The sequence below is a fragment of the Rhodamnia argentea genome, chromosome 8 (genome assembly GCF_020921035.1).
Source record: "Rhodamnia argentea isolate NSW1041297 chromosome 8, ASM2092103v1, whole genome shotgun sequence".
Taxonomy (NCBI): domain Eukaryota; kingdom Viridiplantae; phylum Streptophyta; class Magnoliopsida; order Myrtales; family Myrtaceae; genus Rhodamnia; species Rhodamnia argentea.
Window position 1 is genome coordinate 9,189,247 of NC_063157.1, and position 16,606 is coordinate 9,205,852.

At 45.7% G+C, this 16,606-nt stretch overlaps 3 protein-coding genes across 4 annotated transcripts; all 3 read left to right on the forward strand.

The window, feature by feature from the left end:
• The first annotated feature begins 3,149 nt into the window (after positions 1-3,149).
• On the forward strand, positions 3,150-6,696 carry LOC115736646 (trans-cinnamate 4-monooxygenase). The gene is made up of 3 exons (XM_030668442.2): positions 3,150-4,000; positions 4,583-4,716; positions 5,916-6,696. Exons 1-3 carry the CDS (start codon positions 3,216-3,218, stop codon positions 6,512-6,514), a joined length of 1,518 nt encoding a protein of 505 aa, XP_030524302.2. The 5' UTR covers positions 3,150-3,215; the 3' UTR covers positions 6,515-6,696.
• A 2,661-nt stretch (positions 6,697-9,357) lies between these two features.
• Positions 9,358-13,094, forward strand: LOC115736506 (probable serine/threonine-protein kinase WNK4). Of its 2 annotated transcripts, none has more exons than XM_048283313.1 (7): positions 9,358-9,683; positions 10,252-10,517; positions 10,665-10,888; positions 10,971-11,128; positions 11,212-11,521; positions 11,725-12,039; positions 12,343-13,094. In XM_048283313.1, the coding sequence occupies exons 1-7, from the start codon at positions 9,663-9,665 to the stop codon at positions 12,846-12,848; spliced, it is 1,800 nt and encodes a 599-aa protein (XP_048139270.1). In that variant the 5' UTR covers positions 9,358-9,662; the 3' UTR covers positions 12,849-13,094. The 2 variants fall into 2 exon arrangements, with proteins under 2 accessions (XP_048139270.1, XP_030524089.1); XM_030668229.2 differs by having other exon boundaries at positions 9,360-9,697.
• Positions 13,095-13,224: 130 nt separating this feature from the next.
• Positions 13,225-14,461, forward strand: LOC115736511 (transcription repressor OFP17). The gene is made up of 2 exons (XM_030668238.2): positions 13,225-13,579; positions 13,683-14,461. The coding sequence occupies exon 2, from the start codon at positions 13,754-13,756 to the stop codon at positions 14,405-14,407; it is 654 nt and encodes a 217-aa protein (XP_030524098.1). The 5' UTR covers positions 13,225-13,579; positions 13,683-13,753; the 3' UTR covers positions 14,408-14,461.
• The last annotated feature ends 2,145 nt before the right edge of the window (positions 14,462-16,606 follow it).

Here is a 16,606-nt window from a genome sequence, read left to right on the forward strand (position 1 = left end):
TGGCCCTCCCTGGACTTAGAAGCAAAAAAAGGAAAATAAAAAGAAAATATAAAAATATAAAAATATAAAGAAAGTATGATTTTTAAGAAAAAATTATAAAATTTATCCATTAGATTTGTATTGCATGGAAGTGTTCGACAATATAGTTTTTTTTTTTAAATATAAGAAACAATTTTTCCTAGATTTGGTTTACTTAGTAAGTATTTTAGTAATATGGGTCAAGTCGGGTATGTGTCGCTAGATTTGTGTTGCTCGAAAATATGTCAAAACAAATCAAACGGGCCAAATTGGACCGGACCATTTTCGATCCGACCCGACATACCCATTTGACGAGTTCAGTATACATGTAGGTGTACTGCCATGTACTCAAATTCACATAAAATCTATCATGTGTGGTATTTCCCCTTTCCGGAGTTATGCTTTTGGCTGTTATGCACCACTTAATTTGGTAACTATTAAATGGAGAGTTGTCACCATATCCTCTTATTTTGAGAAAGAGAAAGATAGAGATAGGGGGTGAATGCAAGGCCAAGGCCAAGGCATTTTACGGATGCGTTTGGTTCCATTTTGGGGGAATGCAAAGCTATTTTCTCAAGTAGGGGTGTGCATGGTCTAGGCCGGTCCGCTTCCGGTATGGAATCGAGGACCGGACCAGTAGTCTCGGTCCCCAAATTTTCGAAACCAAGGATCGGACCGAGATTGGACCGGACCGGGACAAGAATCCGGTCTCGGCCAAGTGGGACCGCTAAAATCTAACCCTTGAAATACAATATACTTCGATTGTACGTTAATTTACAATCTATACCCCTGGTTGAATAAAAAAACACATTGGTCCAGTTTGCTCACATTTATAATGAAGGTGTGTCTTCACATAATAGTACGTTTAACAATGACATTGGTCTAACCGCCGATACAATAGAGATATATAAAGGACAGAATCGAAAATACTTAGTCGGCGAAGACATACTAATAGTGATGTTGTTCACTAAATGGATTCCACATCCAAGCAGCATACGTAAACAAAATACGGGATTACTCATTGAAATGAACAATCGAAACGCATAAACGGTAAAAAATTGCTACCACTATATTAAATGAACCGATTGAATAATTTCTTTTTGAAAAGAACATGCCAACGTACACTCACCACATAATGCATTGGAAAAGACCATAATAAATAAGATATACCGCATTCATAACATTGAGAGCATGTCCGAGTTTCAAGAATATACAGCCTAACAATGGAAATGGCTTGAGAAATGAATATTGAAAACAAATGAAAGATTCATTTTTTTAATTATATATATAAATAATTATATATATTATGGGTGGTCCGGTCCGGGCCGATCCCATCCACACGGAACCGAGGACTGGACCACACGGTCACCGGTCCCATTTATTGGGACCGAGGATCAGACCACCCTCTAAAGGACTGGACCAACTCGCTTGGTTCGGTCTCGGTTCGGGCTGGTCCGATCCAATTTGCTCACCCATATTCTCAAGGACCTTTGAGTGAAGGTGTATCTAGTGAAAGCCTGGGTGGTGCTTGGATAACTCATTTTGCAAAGCAACTTTGAAATGAAAAAAAAATAAAGAAAAGAAATGAAAAACAGAGGCAACCATGGGCCGCGAAGACATGGAGGAGTCCTTGTCGAAGCGGGCGTCGCCGACTCGCCGCCTATCCTTGTCGGAGCAAGGGTCGCCGGAGCTTCCCTTCCCGTCCCATCCCATCCTCTCCTTAGTCGTCTCGTCGCCGCCCCCCCCCTATTGTCGTTTGAAGCTCATTATCATCCTTTATCCGTCCTTCAAGCGTAGGCCCAACCTCAACCGTGGCAACCGCCAAGCGACCTTCGACCGGCTATGACCAAATCTAGTCGTTCAAAGCTCATCGCTCTCGGATCTTGTGCCTCGTGGCCAACTACAACCTCCCCTAGATCCGGCCCTCAATCATTGGCCCAACCTCAGCCGAGGCAATGCCGAGGTCGCGCAACCTTAGGCGAGCCGAAACCGAGGTCACCGACCTCGGGTCGTGCCTCTCCGGACTCCGATGCCTCTCCGAATTTTTATGGATTCTTACTTTTCTGTCAAGGCCAAACAAAACAACCAAAGATGTCCAAAGATTCAAACTTTATCTGAAAAACCGGCGTGCCTCTCGAAGTCGCACTGTCAGGCGGAAGGCAACCCTAGCCGTATGACCCTGGGCGATCAACATCGGTGTTGCGGACCCCTCGCCCGCACCTATCAAGTCACACCTCTCTCCTCCACCACTTTCCTAATCTGCTTCAAGGAGAAGATGAACAATGCATGGGCAAACTTGAAAAATGAAATAAAAAGCGAGGGCAATTTGGGAAGGAAAAAAAATTCAATTTACTGTACGCCCAGCCTTCCGAAAATGCACAATGCCCAAGGCAAGTCCCCAACTGCTTTGGGCTTTCAGCTTTGGTCCGTACTTGCATTTTCCTGAAGTGAGTTGACAAACACCTAAACTTTTTTCTCAAGGTACTTTAGAGGTCCAAAGTGCATTGGGAAACCTGTTCCCAAACGCACCTTACTTCCTCAAAAGTTAGACTTGTGCCTTCCCTCACCAACCCCACTCTCATTCCAAATCACCAAATAAATAAATAATTAATTAAAAAGATGAAGGGAAAAAAAATAAAAATAAAAAAAATTCCCACGCTCACCTACTCCCGTTCTTTGACGCACCCACCTCAACCAAAGCGCCTCCCCCAAAACCGTCAATTGACGCCGTCAACCCTCTCCCTCCCTCCCGTACTTTGAAGGAGTATTCAATATCCTTTTACCTTTTTACGATAAAAACGATGTTCTATCTATCCAATTACGCGATTGATATGACGCCGAAAATGAAATCTGCTTACGTCATATATCTAGATTTTAACTGCTAAGACTATATTATTATATCAGGTAAAAAAATAACAACGGTATACGAAGCAGAACCGGGTCGGCCCGAACCACCCCCCTAACTCACCCGCCCCCGCACACGTTTCACCTAACGCCTCCCACCGTCACGCCTTCCAACGATTCAACCCCATCTCAATTTTTTTTTTATTTCAATTTTACTTTTTTGTCCTCCTGAACCAAATAAGTAGGATTCGCTTATTTAAGCCGAAACTCCATCCACCCTCGCCCTCGCTCATCCCCTTCTTCTTCTTCTTCTTGTCATCCAAAACCTGCCGTCTCTACCTTCAACGACCGCCATGGATCTCCTCCTCCTGGAGAAGGCCCTCCTGACCCTCTTCGCCGCAGCCGTCGTGGCCATCGCGGTCTCCAAGCTCCGCGGCAAGCGCTTCCGCCTCCCCCCCGGCCCCCTCCCCGTCCCCGTCTTCGGCAACTGGCTCCAGGTCGGCGACGACCTCAACCACCGCAACCTCACCGACCTCGCCAAGAGGTTCGGCGACATCCTCCTCCTCCGCATGGGACAGCGCAACCTTGTCGTCGTCTCCTCCCCCGACCTCGCCAAGGACGTGCTCCACACCCAGGGCGTCGAGTTCGGCTCCCGCACCCGCAACGTCGTCTTCGACATCTTCACCGGGAAGGGCCAGGACATGGTGTTCACCGTCTACGGGGAGCACTGGCGGAAGATGCGCCGGATCATGACGGTGCCCTTCTTCACCAACAAGGTGGTCCAGCAGTACCGCCACGGGTGGGAGGCCGAGGCCGCCGCCGTCGTCACCGACGTGAGGAAGAACCCCGCCGCCGCCCGCGAGGGGATCGTGCTCCGGCGCAGGCTTCAGCTCATGATGTACAACAACATGTACCGGATCATGTTCGACCGGCGGTTCGACAGCGAGGACGACCCGCTCTTCGTCAAGCTCAAGGCCCTCAACGGCGAGCGGAGCCGCCTGGCGCAGAGCTTCGACTACAACTACGGCGACTTCATCCCCATCCTGAGGCCCTTCCTCAGAGGGTACTTGAAGATCTGCAAGGAGGTCAAGGAGCGCAGGCTGCAGCTCTTCAAGGACTACTTCGTCGACGAGAGGAAGTAAGAAAAAAATTCTTTTCCTTTTTCTCTTTTCTCTCTTTTTCCTTTGTTTTTTTACCGCCCCTTCATTCGTTCCTCCATATTGTCAACGAGTCCACGTGGACTTTTATTCTCTTACGTGTAAATACTAGGATGGATAGGCTCCGTTGACCAACTAGATTGTGATTTGCACCCTACAGACCGAGACGATAATCGCAATCTGTCTTTGTTTTTATCCCTCATTTTATAATTTGTTTACACAATAGAGAACGCAGTAGAATTAGGGAGAGGTGAGAAACGGCAAAGCTGCATTAAAATGAGGTCTGTGGGAGTTATTACCTCCCAATTTATGACCAACTGGAAACTGCAAGTCCCGTTGGCCGCCGCCGGGGACACGTCGGTGCTCGAATTTAGTTTCGAGGTTTTTGGTAGGTTTGTGAACACGTTGTGGAGGAGTAGGACACGGATGATGTCTATAGTCCTCCTGTTTCCTCGCTCCTCCCCGGGGGTGGAATTGAAAGAGTGCGCCCGTCTGCGCGGGCCAAATGTGTGAAGAAGTTAATTTCAGTGGTCCGAAACTGAAAATACCGGAAACTTGTGCAGGAAACTGGACAGCGTGAAGCGGATGGAGAACGACGGGCTCAAGTGCGCGATGGACCACATTCTGGATGCGCAGCAGAAGGGGGAGATCAATGAGGACAACGTTCTTTACATCGTCGAGAACATCAACGTCGCCGGTATGTCCTGAAACCCCCCCACAAAAAAAAAATATATATATATATATATATATATATATATATCTGGTTTCTTTTTCTTTTTGCAATTAAGCCCGTGTTAGCAAGAAATCTCATAATTAGATCCACAAGGGAAATGAGCAATTTCCCATATGGGGTAAAACCTACGAATCGAACTTTGCGGAACAAGTCAAGGAGAGGTAGGACTTAAGAACAACCGGGCGTTTAGCGGGACCCGTTTAGTGCCGCCAATGAAGTCAAATCGACACAAGTTAGATGATGAAAATCGTGCATAACCATTTGTCTTGTTTGGCGAAAAATAGATAATTTGAGAAAGAAATTTCTTAAAAATGACTGCTTGCGTTGATTGAACTATTAATCGATATAACATGTTTTTAATATCAATAATAAGTTATGTCTAAATATTTCGTGAATTATGAAAGTACTTTTTCGTTTAATTTTTGAGGAAATATTTGTTAAATTATTTATTCTGCTAAATAAACGCAGCCTAAGGATGAAGTGGTTTTGGTAATTTACCAATAGGCAAGTGGGGCCCAAATTGTGTAAAGCCATTTTGGAGCCGCAAAGATTAAATGGCGAAACCATAACCATTTATTTTTGGCCAAAAATTTCGGATGAAAGGTCGACGACGGCGACCCATTCGCCGCCTGATTTGGCGGTGTGGGGCTGGTGGCCTGCTTTAATTGCCCATATTATTTAATGTAGTCACTAGTCAGCCATTTCGCCTGTCCCGCTCGTGACGTACTTAGGAACCGATCGTCGGTTTCGACCACAGAAAAAAAAAAGCTATCAGGGCGTTGAAAAATTGCAATTTTTCTCGTTCGTTCGATCGATTGATAAAATGTTCGAGAGCAAAATGTTGGTGGGTCCCGGAAGGTTAGAGAGGTGGCAGATGCAAACCTACTTCATATGTGGCGGTTGATGAACAAATTGGCCAACCAACCTCCCCCGGGCCTCACCCACCAACACGCACCAATTCGTGGTTTGATCATTAGTTTATGTCCGTTTCGTTGGTCATAGGTTTTTCTGCCCGAACGCGGGCAGTTCTCGTGTGGTAGGTAAGCACTCACGAGCGTCCACGATCACGTGGTTGGTTTCCGTTTGTATGGTTGGTTTGATCGAATCGAGAATCGAATGGAATGATGGTGATGTTGATGATGATGAAATTTTTGCGGGCGCAGCGATCGAGACGACGCTCTGGTCGATCGAGTGGGGCATCGCGGAGCTCGTGAACCACCCCGAGATCCAGAGGAAGTTGCGGCAGGAGCTGGACACGGTCCTGGGCCCCGGCGTCCAGATCACCGAGCCCGAGATCCACAGGCTGCCGTACCTTCAGGCAGTGGTCAAGGAGACCCTGCGGCTCCGCATGGCGATCCCGCTCCTCGTGCCCCACATGAACCTCCACGACGCCAAGCTCGGGGGATTCGACATCCCCGCTGAGAGCAAGATCCTGGTCAACGCGTGGTGGCTCGCCAACAACCCTGCCCACTGGAAGAAGCCCGAGGAGTTCCGCCCCGAGCGGTTCTTGGAGGAGGAGGCCAAGGTGGAGGCCAACGGGAACGACTTCCGGTACCTCCCCTTCGGGGTGGGCCGGAGGAGCTGCCCCGGGATCATCCTGGCCCTGCCCATCCTCGGCATCACCATCGGCCAGTTGGTGCAGAACTTCGAGCTCTTGCCGCCTCCGGGGCAGTCGAAGATCAACACAGAAGAGAAGGGGGGCCAGTTCAGCTTGCACATATTGAAGCACTCCACCATCGTCCTGAAGCCAAGGTCCTCCTGAAGTTAATTTCCACGATGTCTTGACTTCTGGTGGCTGTTGATGTCATTTGGAGTGTTTGTTGGGGGAATTACCAGCTTTTATCTGATAAATTTGTTTATCAGCACCAATGTCTTTCTCGTTCTCGAGGAAAAAAAAAAAAGACAACTTTCAAATGTTATGAATAATTCATACGCCTTAATACTCTAACGTCGTCTCCTAACAGATGGCAAATATTGCCGCTAATAAATGGTAAATATCGCCGCTCACCGCACATACCTAGATAATTTGAAAGTTCATTATTTAGATGTTCCGTCTCGGGGCAGTATTATTTTTCGCTTATTTCGTGCTTGGTAGAATCGACAACTACAAAAAGTTGCTACGATTTGTAACTTACAAAGAATTATGAGGAATCTAACAGGAAAGCGGTACCGCATGGGAAGATAGTCAGACAAGTTAAGGACATGTTGGTACGAGACTCTTGCCCAGGAGCATTCCCCCCAAATGTCGCTTGGAACGGGCATGTACGTAATGACTGGCAAGATTGCGGGGCCCATTGGAAGTTGACATCTTGACCCCACAACAGACGAGTGGGCCCCCACCAATCGCTTTCGACCTTCCATAGAAGATCGCGAGATGATCCCCGGTGCATGTGACCGGTGAGCTCCGTGGGCGACGCCAGCTCCTTCCCTCGGCAAATTCACGCGAGGGACACTTCCTCCGTGCAGGATTTGTGAGTAATCGATACCCGGCGATGCAGTGGAAGCCGACCCTGTCGGGTAAATATTCATGACGGCGTGAGATTTCGGTTTATTCGGGGACTCGGATAAATATTGACATGTCGAATTTTACTCCTCCTTTCGCTTGCGGATCCAGGACACATCGATCGAATTTTTGTAAACCTTTTGCACCCATTCAGCGAATACCTATAATTGGTCCATGACATCGATGAAATATTACGTGCGTAAGGGGATTTACTGTCTGGTGGGTTTTGCTACTCTTAAACTCCTTAGACCATTATTCATATCCATACAATAAACGTGCTATAAAATAAAGTAATTATAGCATGCACTATCAATGTAAAAGGAAATCCATCATTGGCAAGTGTTCATGGAGTCAATAAATGGCTAAATGGACACATCAAGTAGCAGTATTTTTTAAGAGTGATCAGTTTTAAGGTAGGTTGGTTCTCCTCCCCCCTGGAAATTGGAAATCGGTCCAAACCACTCGGTCCCATTTCACTTTTCCGGTTAGACCCGGATTATATATATATATATATATATATATATATTCTAATACATGCACAAATGTTTGTAATATTACAATCTGAGCAGTCACACAAAACCGTAAGTTATTAGAGGCTATCAAACAAAGCCTCTTTTAAGGCAAGTAATTATGAAGCCAATAAGAATTTATCCTTTAGTTAATTGAAGAAGCTTGGCAAACGTTAAGCCAATTCTCCGACATAACTTGTGTAAACTGCGTCTCTTGACCTTGACGATGTTCATAAAATGCACAAAATGAAGTGTGGATAAACCTGAACCAGTGAGCAGGACTAAACTAAGGTTTATATTGTTCCACCGATCTGGTTCGGTCCTGTTCCGCTTGAGGAATCGAGAACCGGATCGGTTCCCGTTGATTTCATTTTTTGTGAACCGAGAACCGCCTAACACCGGAACCAAACCGGACCGGGACGATGCTCACTCCCGTTCCTAGCGACCAAGGGGCTCGAAAACAAAGAATCGAGTTATGCATAAGGTAGTACGTGATTTTTTATTTTATTTTTTTCCCTCAAAGCATAAGGTAGTATGTGATTATTCAATTTTGTTATATTTTGGGGACTGGAGATGATCGTGCACGTGGTGGCCCACTAGGCTCGGCCCGAGGCTTACTCAGGCCCAGCGTGTAAAATGGGCGGACTTGGCCATGCATTCCCTTATCAGGCCTTGCTCAACAGATCAAGCGTTGCTAAGGCGCTCCGTTTTCTTTCGCATAAAACGTAACGTTTTCGGAAAGTATTTTTGAAAAAAATTATTTTTCAGAAAAATGATAATATTTTTCAATGTTTGGTTTAGACGTGAAAGTGAACTGTAAAATATCTTCTGCCATTTAGTAAGGGAAATCTCATTTGATTTTCCGCGTCATTGTTTGGTCGGAAATTGCCGACGTGGATCCGGTTGTCCTACCGGCACGACCAAGTGCCAACTTGGATAATTTTGGTTATTCTTCTTAAAATAAATTCTGAACTTTTTATATATTTCACTTTTTATGCTTTTATTTTTTTTTTTTTCTCTTTTTCTTTTCTTTTCTTTCTCGCTCTGTTGGTCGTTGGCCACAGGCAAGGCACGGCCTTGCCCCAGGCCGGCAATCTCGAGTCTGGCCAGCCGTCGCTGTGGCTGGTGATCGGCATAGGAAGGAAGGAGAGAAAAAAGAAAAGAAAAGAAGATAAGAGAAAAAAAAATTCAAAAAATGAAAGAACTAAAAAGAAAAGGGATGTGAAGGGAGGAAAGATGAGGGAAATTGAAATATATATATATTTATTTTTTTTCATTGGTGGTAAATGTTTTTCTTGACTAGTCTACTTTTCATAAATCAAATGCTGAAAAGTTTAGAAAAAAAAATTTTCGGTGAAATAAATGGAGCCTAAGATTGTGTATGTGGATGAACATAGGACGGAAAACTCCAATTCCACGTGTCGGCTGCACACGGCATGTAGGAAGGAGCCGAGCACAAGAGCTTGTCGCCTAGCGTAAGTGGCTTCAGGCAGCAACAATTCTGAGCTGAGGAAGTAGGAATATCTGCCCACTACGTATTGCCTCGCCCCACATGTCATGACGCCCACATCCCTTTCCATCTTTCAGTCAAATCCATCGCTGGCTAGCGTTAGCGCCTGATATTCCCCCCCACTTCCCCTTTCGGTTGTGGCCAAAGAAGCGCGACATGTAACGATCGCGTCGAGTTCTGGCGAGGACCAACCTAAGCCATTTTGTTGACTGCTCCTCCGAGTAATGTCTGTTTGGGGGATCATCTGAGCTCTCACGACAAGTTCCTGAGGCAAACCGACCGTGTCCCGGATAGGCCTCTTCCCATAGAACAACTTGATCAGTTAGTGAATTCTCAGACATGTACAGAATACAAGCATCAGCAGCAGCGCAGGCCGAGCCCAGATACTATGTCGAAACCGATCCCACCGGTCGGTATGCTCGGGTACGCGAGTCGACGGCACTGTTTTCCTCTTTTCAGGGCTCGATTCTGTCATTGACTTGTTTATTGAAAAGCAGTCCGGCTCCGCTTAGATACCATCTTAATATTTTTATAATTCGCTCGCGGATTTGTTTATCTTTGCAAAAGCTGACAACTTTGCCATGATTATTGGTTGGTTCAATTCAAGATGCATACCATGTTGGTGGAGCAACTCTCCTGGAATCTTTGCTTGGGTTAGGAGGAGGAGCCGTGTTTTACAAAGTTTCCTGTTTGTACCTTTGTTTGAATGTTTGTGTGGCTTGTTCCTTCCTGAGCTTGTGGTATCATGCGAGGTGGTTTCTTTTGGAAAGGTGCAGTTTGCTTGTGGTCGCGAGTTGTGTCCTAGCTCGTCGGAGAACTAGATTTGCCTTGAGTTTCCATCTTGCTTTTTCTGCGCGTGTGCTTGCTGTACGTTCATTTGGCGGCAACTATAGCCAGATTGATCCCTATCTTGTCCTTCTGTCTTCGTATTCTTCATTAGCCCATTTTCATTCCTTTCCTCCCTCGCCGCGAAACAGTTTGAAGAAGTTCTGGGCAAAGGGGCAACCAAGACAGTGTACAAGGCGATCGATGAGGTCCTCGGGATGGAGGTGGCATGGAACCAAGTTAAGCTGAACGATTCGTTTCGGTCTGCGGACGAATTGCAGCGTCTGATCTCGGAGGTTCACCTCCTCAGCACCCTCAATCACGACTCCATAATGAAATTCCACACTTCCTGGGTCGATATCGAAGGGATGTCCTTCAATTTCATCACCGAAATGTTCACTTCAGGCACCCTCAGAAAGTAAAATTTCTCCTCTATGCAACCTTCTCACCATACATTTCCTCGACTCTGCAAGCTCTTTAGGCCTTCAATGTGGTCTGCGATCACCATTCGGTGATAGACCTTTTCACTTGTGAAATTGTAACAGTGATCTGCTTGGTTATGCAGTTACAGGAAGAAATACCGACGATTGGACATCCGAGCCATAAAGAATTGGGTTGTTCAAATACTTCACGGCCTCGTGTATCTGCATGGCCACGATCCGCCAGTAATCCACAGAGATCTGAAGTGTGATAACCTCTTTGTTAATGGCCATCTGGGACAAGTTAAAATTGGCGATCTTGGACTCGCAGCGATTCTTCATGGTTCTCGGGCAGCTCATAGCGTCATAGGTAACAAGTTCCAACGATGAGCAATCTAATGTCGTCGATGCTTCTGATTACCTGTTAATTTACTGCTACTACACACTCTCAGGCACTCCGGAGTTTATGGCGCCAGAACTCTACGAAGAGAATTACAATGAGCTCGTCGATGTCTACTCGTTTGGCATGTGCGTCTTAGAAATGATTACTTGCGAGTATCCTTACGCTGAATGCACCAATCCGGCTCAAATTTACAAGAAAGTCACGTCGGTAAAGTCCGGTTCCAATGGTTTACTTATGCTGACAATAGCAGATTGACGCCTTATAAGCGTGCCCCCCTCGTCTCAACTCAGGGAAAGTTGCCAGAAGCACTCTACCACATTGGAGGCTCGAAGGCGCAGAAATTTGTCATAAAATGCTTAGCAAACGTTTCGAGTAGAGTATCGGCGAGGGAGCTGCTACACGACCCATTTCTTATAAGTAACGAAGATGACCAGCTCCCAGGATTGAAGTTGGAAATGCCAGAGCCGTTCCTGAATGTGAAAGAAGTGGAAAATCTGTCTGCAAGGGATGATCCACTCAGGACCGACATGAAAATTACGGGAAAGCTGAATCCTGAGGATCACACCATTTTTCTGAAAGTTCAGATTGCTGATAGAAATGGTTTGAATTCCTCAGTATCTTCCTAAATTCCATTAGTACCATTATAAGTACGAAATCACTGTGCACAAGCTGTCATTCGGTCAATACTAAGCAGCGTAAATTAAAGAGACTGTAGAATTTCTGGCCACGCTTATCTTCTTAAATCTTCCAGACTGATGAAACTAATGAAGGTCTTCATTTATTTCCCTCCCATTACCATGCAGGTTCAGTGAGAAATGTCTATTTTCCTTTCGACATTGTAAACGACACTCCAATTGATGTGGCAATGGAAATGGTCAAGGAACTGGAGATTGTGGACTGGGAAGCAGAGGAGTTAGCCGAAATGATCGGTGGAGAAATCTCGGCTTTAGTACCTAACTGGACAAAGCAGGACGTGCCAGACTATTATCAGGAGAATGAAGATGGCTTTCCTCTACCTTTTCTCTCATTCTCCTCCAGTTCGTCATCCCAGGCATCACCATCAGGTTTTACAGCCTACAAAGGGAATGAAATCGCGTCCGACGACAGTTGTCTCCAGGGTATAGCTTTTGTTCTTTTTTCGCTCATTAAGATTTCGATACAACACAAGGTAGCGAGAAAGCCGATAGAGTTTAACATGCCAACAACAAAAGACAGCTTGTTTAGTGTATTTATTTATGATACTTCATGCAGTTTTAAAGCATCAATCAATAAGTCATGGAAATGAATGAACAAGGATAGAAAATGCTCATTTTCTTGTGAAGGTCATTGTTTCGAAATTGCATATTGCTTGCCAGATCTGTATAACTCGGCTTGAAATAAATCCGACCTCAAGTTTCACGACGAGCAGCACTGAATTGCAGATATGCCAGATGATATGAGCTCTCCAAGCTCCTTACAGTCCGGTACGTATTCCTACACAAGTTACTGCTGCCCGGAAGATCACGAAGTGAACTCAGGTCCTTCAAACCCAGATCAACACCTTATCAGCACAAGCAACAAACCTTTGAGGTTTTGCGCCGACGACTACCACAGGCCAAGGCAGTTCAACGTTAGGAGTCAGACCTTACAATGCCAGGTCCTGACAGAGTCCGATAGAGACTCTGCCTCTGTCATTAACCGGAGGATGATTGGCCGCAGACTGTCACGGAACAGGTCTCTGGTAGATGTCCATAGCCAGTTACTTCGCCTGTCATTGCTGGAGGAGGTGAACAAGCGGAGGCTGTTCAGGACAGTCGGAGCGGTTGAGAACATCGGGTTTCAGGCGCCCTTTGAGATATCAAGAAAGGCGCCACAGATTGGTGGATCTTGTGTCATCAGCAGTTCAAGGCATGAAAAGGGCCAGAGGATCCAAAACAGAAGAAACTGAAATCTGCCCTCTCTAATAAGCATCTAGAAAATGGTGATTTGCATCAAAATGTCAGGAAATTTAGCATTGTATCCGCCCTGCAAAGATCAAAACTACGATCCTTTTAGGTCGCAGGAGTTTCATATGAACGTTTAGCTTGAATGCAACTAATGCCGATTTCAAGCGGTCTAATGCAAAAAATAAGCAGCTGATGCCTGCTAATAGACGAGGTAAATGCATTTCATAATGACATCTCTGTATTTGCAACTGTTACGTGGGACAAGTTCCTAGGAATTGTTCTCTTTATTGCAACTCTTGCATCTCTATTTTTATGTTAAGAGCATCATTACATTTCTAAGGTTATGTCTGGAAAAGGCGTCTGGTCCATCGTGTATGTGCCGAAGGGTTCTGGGGCAGATTGTGTTTGTGTGCATCTAACTCGAACAGCCGACCTCTTGCATCTTGGTAGGGCTGCGGTAACGAGCTCACCATCCTTTGGGTACAGCAGACCCCAAACATACCGAGCCCGTGCTTACGCAGTAACTATGACTCAAACCGAACTTTCCTTCACGTAAGGAGGCCCATTTGATCTCGTCCTTACAGGATGCCTCCCATGAAATATAGGATTCCAGCTGCCAAAAGGAGGGACAGAAACATGGAAGCATGTCAGTGCACTCTTCTTCTGCGACTCGAAGACGTGAAATGCACTCGAAATCCAACCGACATAGTCAGTCAACTCTGCATATTTCCTGGTATATAAAAACGCGACCAGAAGCTCTTCACACCCCGCAGATTTCTCTCTGTTTTTTAACTGACGCGTAACCAAAGTTGGTCCTGTTTGCTTCGTTTCTTGAAGCTGAAGCGGCCCACAAACGCACTCACCATCTCCATCATCACCTCATCCACTCCAATCATTACAGAAGAAGATGAAACCCGAAGCACACGTCGGCGTTGCCTTCGGATCCAAGCTTCTCCGTCCGTGCAGAAAACTCCTGCTGGTCTTCCGGCTCAGGAAGACGCTCGCTATAAGAAGAGCGCGAGCGTCTCCCAGCCGCGCCACGTCGAAACGAGCCTCCTCCCCGCTCGAAAGACTCGTACCCATCTCCGCCTTCGTTTCGGTCATCCGATCCCTGAAGAAGAAAATGAGCGCGAGAGGCAGGCTCAAAGACCGCAAGGCCAAGAGCAGCAAGATCGGCAAGGTGATCTCCGCCTCGGCTATTTCGGATTCTGGATGCGAGAGACTGCTGTTTCCCTCGCCGATCACGCCGGCAGCCTCTTCAGCAATCCACAACGCTCCTTCAAAGTCTTTGAAGAGGAGTGGTTGGGACAGTTACGAGGATGGCGGCGACGGTGTTGACGAAGTGGAAGATGCGTGCAGGAGCTTCGAGAACTACTTGGTGGGAATGATAGCGGAAGAAGGGAAAGTGAGGGATCTCATGGACGTGGAGGAGCTTCTCTTCTGTTGGAAGAACCTCAAGTGCCCTGTTTTCATCGGCTTGGTCTCTCGATTCTATGGCGAGCTGTGCAGGGACTTGTTCGCCGCCACGGACGACGAGGACGACGGTGTCAGTTCCCAGTGAGGTTTCATTGCTGTGGTGATGGAATAAGGTTGTAATGCGAAAGCAAGAAATTACCCAAAAAGCCTTAAACCTATCGCAATTATATCAATTCAGTCTAGGGGTCAATTCTATCCGTTCGGCTAATTTTAACCTTTCAGCGCTGACTTGTATACCAGCCAGCACCTACCCGACAACATAATATTTTTTTTTTCTTTTTTTCCTTTTTTTTTTCTCTGGCCAGAGGCGACCGCCGGCGAACAGGCAAAGCTCATAGAGAGCCTTGCAGTCGCCGGGTGAGGTCTCCATCAGCCTCGCCAGCCCAGATCTATCAAAGTTGGGGTCTACTTCCATTTGCTCTTCTTTAGCTCTTTGATCACATACAGAGAAGTTTTGAGTTGCTGGTTTGGATTTTGGCCGCAAAGTCCATGGAGGGTTGACAACTCCGTATCATGGGCACAAGCGAACGACACCCACGTTGATAGCTCTATTTTGGCTTTGAAGCATGAGTTCTTCTTGTGGTTGCCGGTCAAGGTCCGGTCCGGGCTTGACCCTGAGTCCCCCTTCAATCTCGACGTCGCGGTCGCCGGGTGAGGCCGGCCGATACCTCGCCAAAATTGGGCTTGCAAGGCTTGCCGCGAGCTTCGCCTACTCGTCAGCCGTCGCCTCCGGCTAGAGGAAGAAGAGGAAAAAAAAATAAAAATGAAAACTAAAAAAAATTAATAAATTTTAAAATATTATGTCGCCGGATGGTCGGTGCTGATCAACATCCACATTAGCACTGGACATTCAAAATTGATCGAACCACTGAATTGACACAATTATAAAAAGTTTAGGACTGAATTGACATAATTTCAATGTGTTTAGAACTTTTTTGGTAATTTTCCCAATGCGGGAGCGGTGCACTAGTAACAGAATAGGAGGAAGGTGAGAGATGTCATATTTGTTAGTGAACAAGATCAAGATGTTACACTTTGTTTGGCTGGACCTGGCATGATACATACATAAGATGACAATCCTAGGGGGGCTAGAGATACCGAACACGACCTGAAATTAGTTTGCAAAGTGATTTGACAGTCTCTTATTGGGAGCTTGAATATAACCCACTCGCTTAAATCGTCGATTGTCGTTTGTCACGTCATTTGATGAATTGATTTTGCAAATCAATATCACTACTGACTTTTGAACACGTTGTCCCCATGGGGTCTCATTTGATGGGTTGCATCGATGACACCACCTTGAGGTGGCGGTGGATCACGAGCTGTGGGTTGCTGGTAGGGGGAGATTGTCAATGACAGTGCATCGACAGCGACACAGCGGCGGTGGCCGGCTGCGGTAGAGGGGCGGTGGCTGACTTGGACTGAGGGTTTGGCTCCGAAGTGACGTTTTGGGCCTTTTGGCTGTGGTGGTGATGCCAAATCATGTCCGACGAGGCACAAGTCGCCCCGTAAAATCTACATTTCGAAATCATTCAGAAAGCAGTCAATGCATCAATAGACAAAATGAAAAAAAAAAAAAAATTGAATCGGTTTTGTTATTGAAAGCAAAGTTAGGTGACTTTAAGCGTCAACATATTTACCTCGACAATTTGATCTTTTAAATTATGCAATGAGATTAGACGAAACACGGCGGACCATCCACGAGCCCGAGTCCTTCGGCTGGACATCTTGGTATAACCATTGTAACGGTCCGGTGTTGGTGGAGGTAAAATCTAAACTTAGAAAATGACCTTTTTGAAAAAAGAAAAAAAAAGAAAATTAAAGCCGTAAATCATCACAGATTCTTTGTTGACTTGTGAAGAAGGGTTTTTCCTTAATTCATTTGCGTAAACGTGATAAATGGTAAAAAAAATGAGAAAAATGTTTTTTCAGAGGGTTAATTTTCCTGGAAACGAGCTTATGCTCTGTATGTTTAATGAAAAATGAATAACTTGAAAAATATTTTCTTAAAAACGATTGTCCGTATCACTTACAAAAATGACTAAACGAAAAATGTTTTCATTGTGCACGAATATATTTAGACATAAAATGTCGTTGGTAATAAAAATATTATTCATTGACTAATAAATTTCAAGCTACATAAGCAATTGGTCTTAGCAAAATATTTTTTAAATCACTCCTTTTATGCAAATCGAACGGAGCTTAAATTAAAATTTAAAAACAACCTACTTGTACATAGAGCCGTTGGGCCTTGGGCCTTGGGCTCCACCATCTCATTTCCTCA

Coding starts and splice junctions, on each gene's coding strand:
- LOC115736511 (XM_030668238.2), top strand. CDS start 13,754: ATGAAACCCGAAGCACACGTCGGCGTTGCCTTCGGATCCAAGCTTCTC.
- LOC115736506 (XM_030668229.2), top strand. CDS start 9,614: ATGTACAGAATACAAGCATCAGCAGCAGCGCAGGCCGAGCCCAGATAC. Junction 11,129..11,211: donor TTTACAAGAAAGTCACGTCG/GTAAAGTCCGGT, acceptor GTCTCAACTCAG/GGAAAGTTGCCAGAAGCACT. Junction 12,040..12,342: donor CGACGACAGTTGTCTCCAGG/GTATAGCTTTTG, acceptor ACTGAATTGCAG/ATATGCCAGATGATATGAGC.
- LOC115736646 (XM_030668442.2), top strand. CDS start 3,216: ATGGATCTCCTCCTCCTGGAGAAGGCCCTCCTGACCCTCTTCGCCGCA. Junction 4,001..4,582: donor TACTTCGTCGACGAGAGGAA/GTAAGAAAAAAA, acceptor AAACTTGTGCAG/GAAACTGGACAGCGTGAAGC. Junction 4,717..5,915: donor CGAGAACATCAACGTCGCCG/GTATGTCCTGAA, acceptor TTGCGGGCGCAG/CGATCGAGACGACGCTCTGG.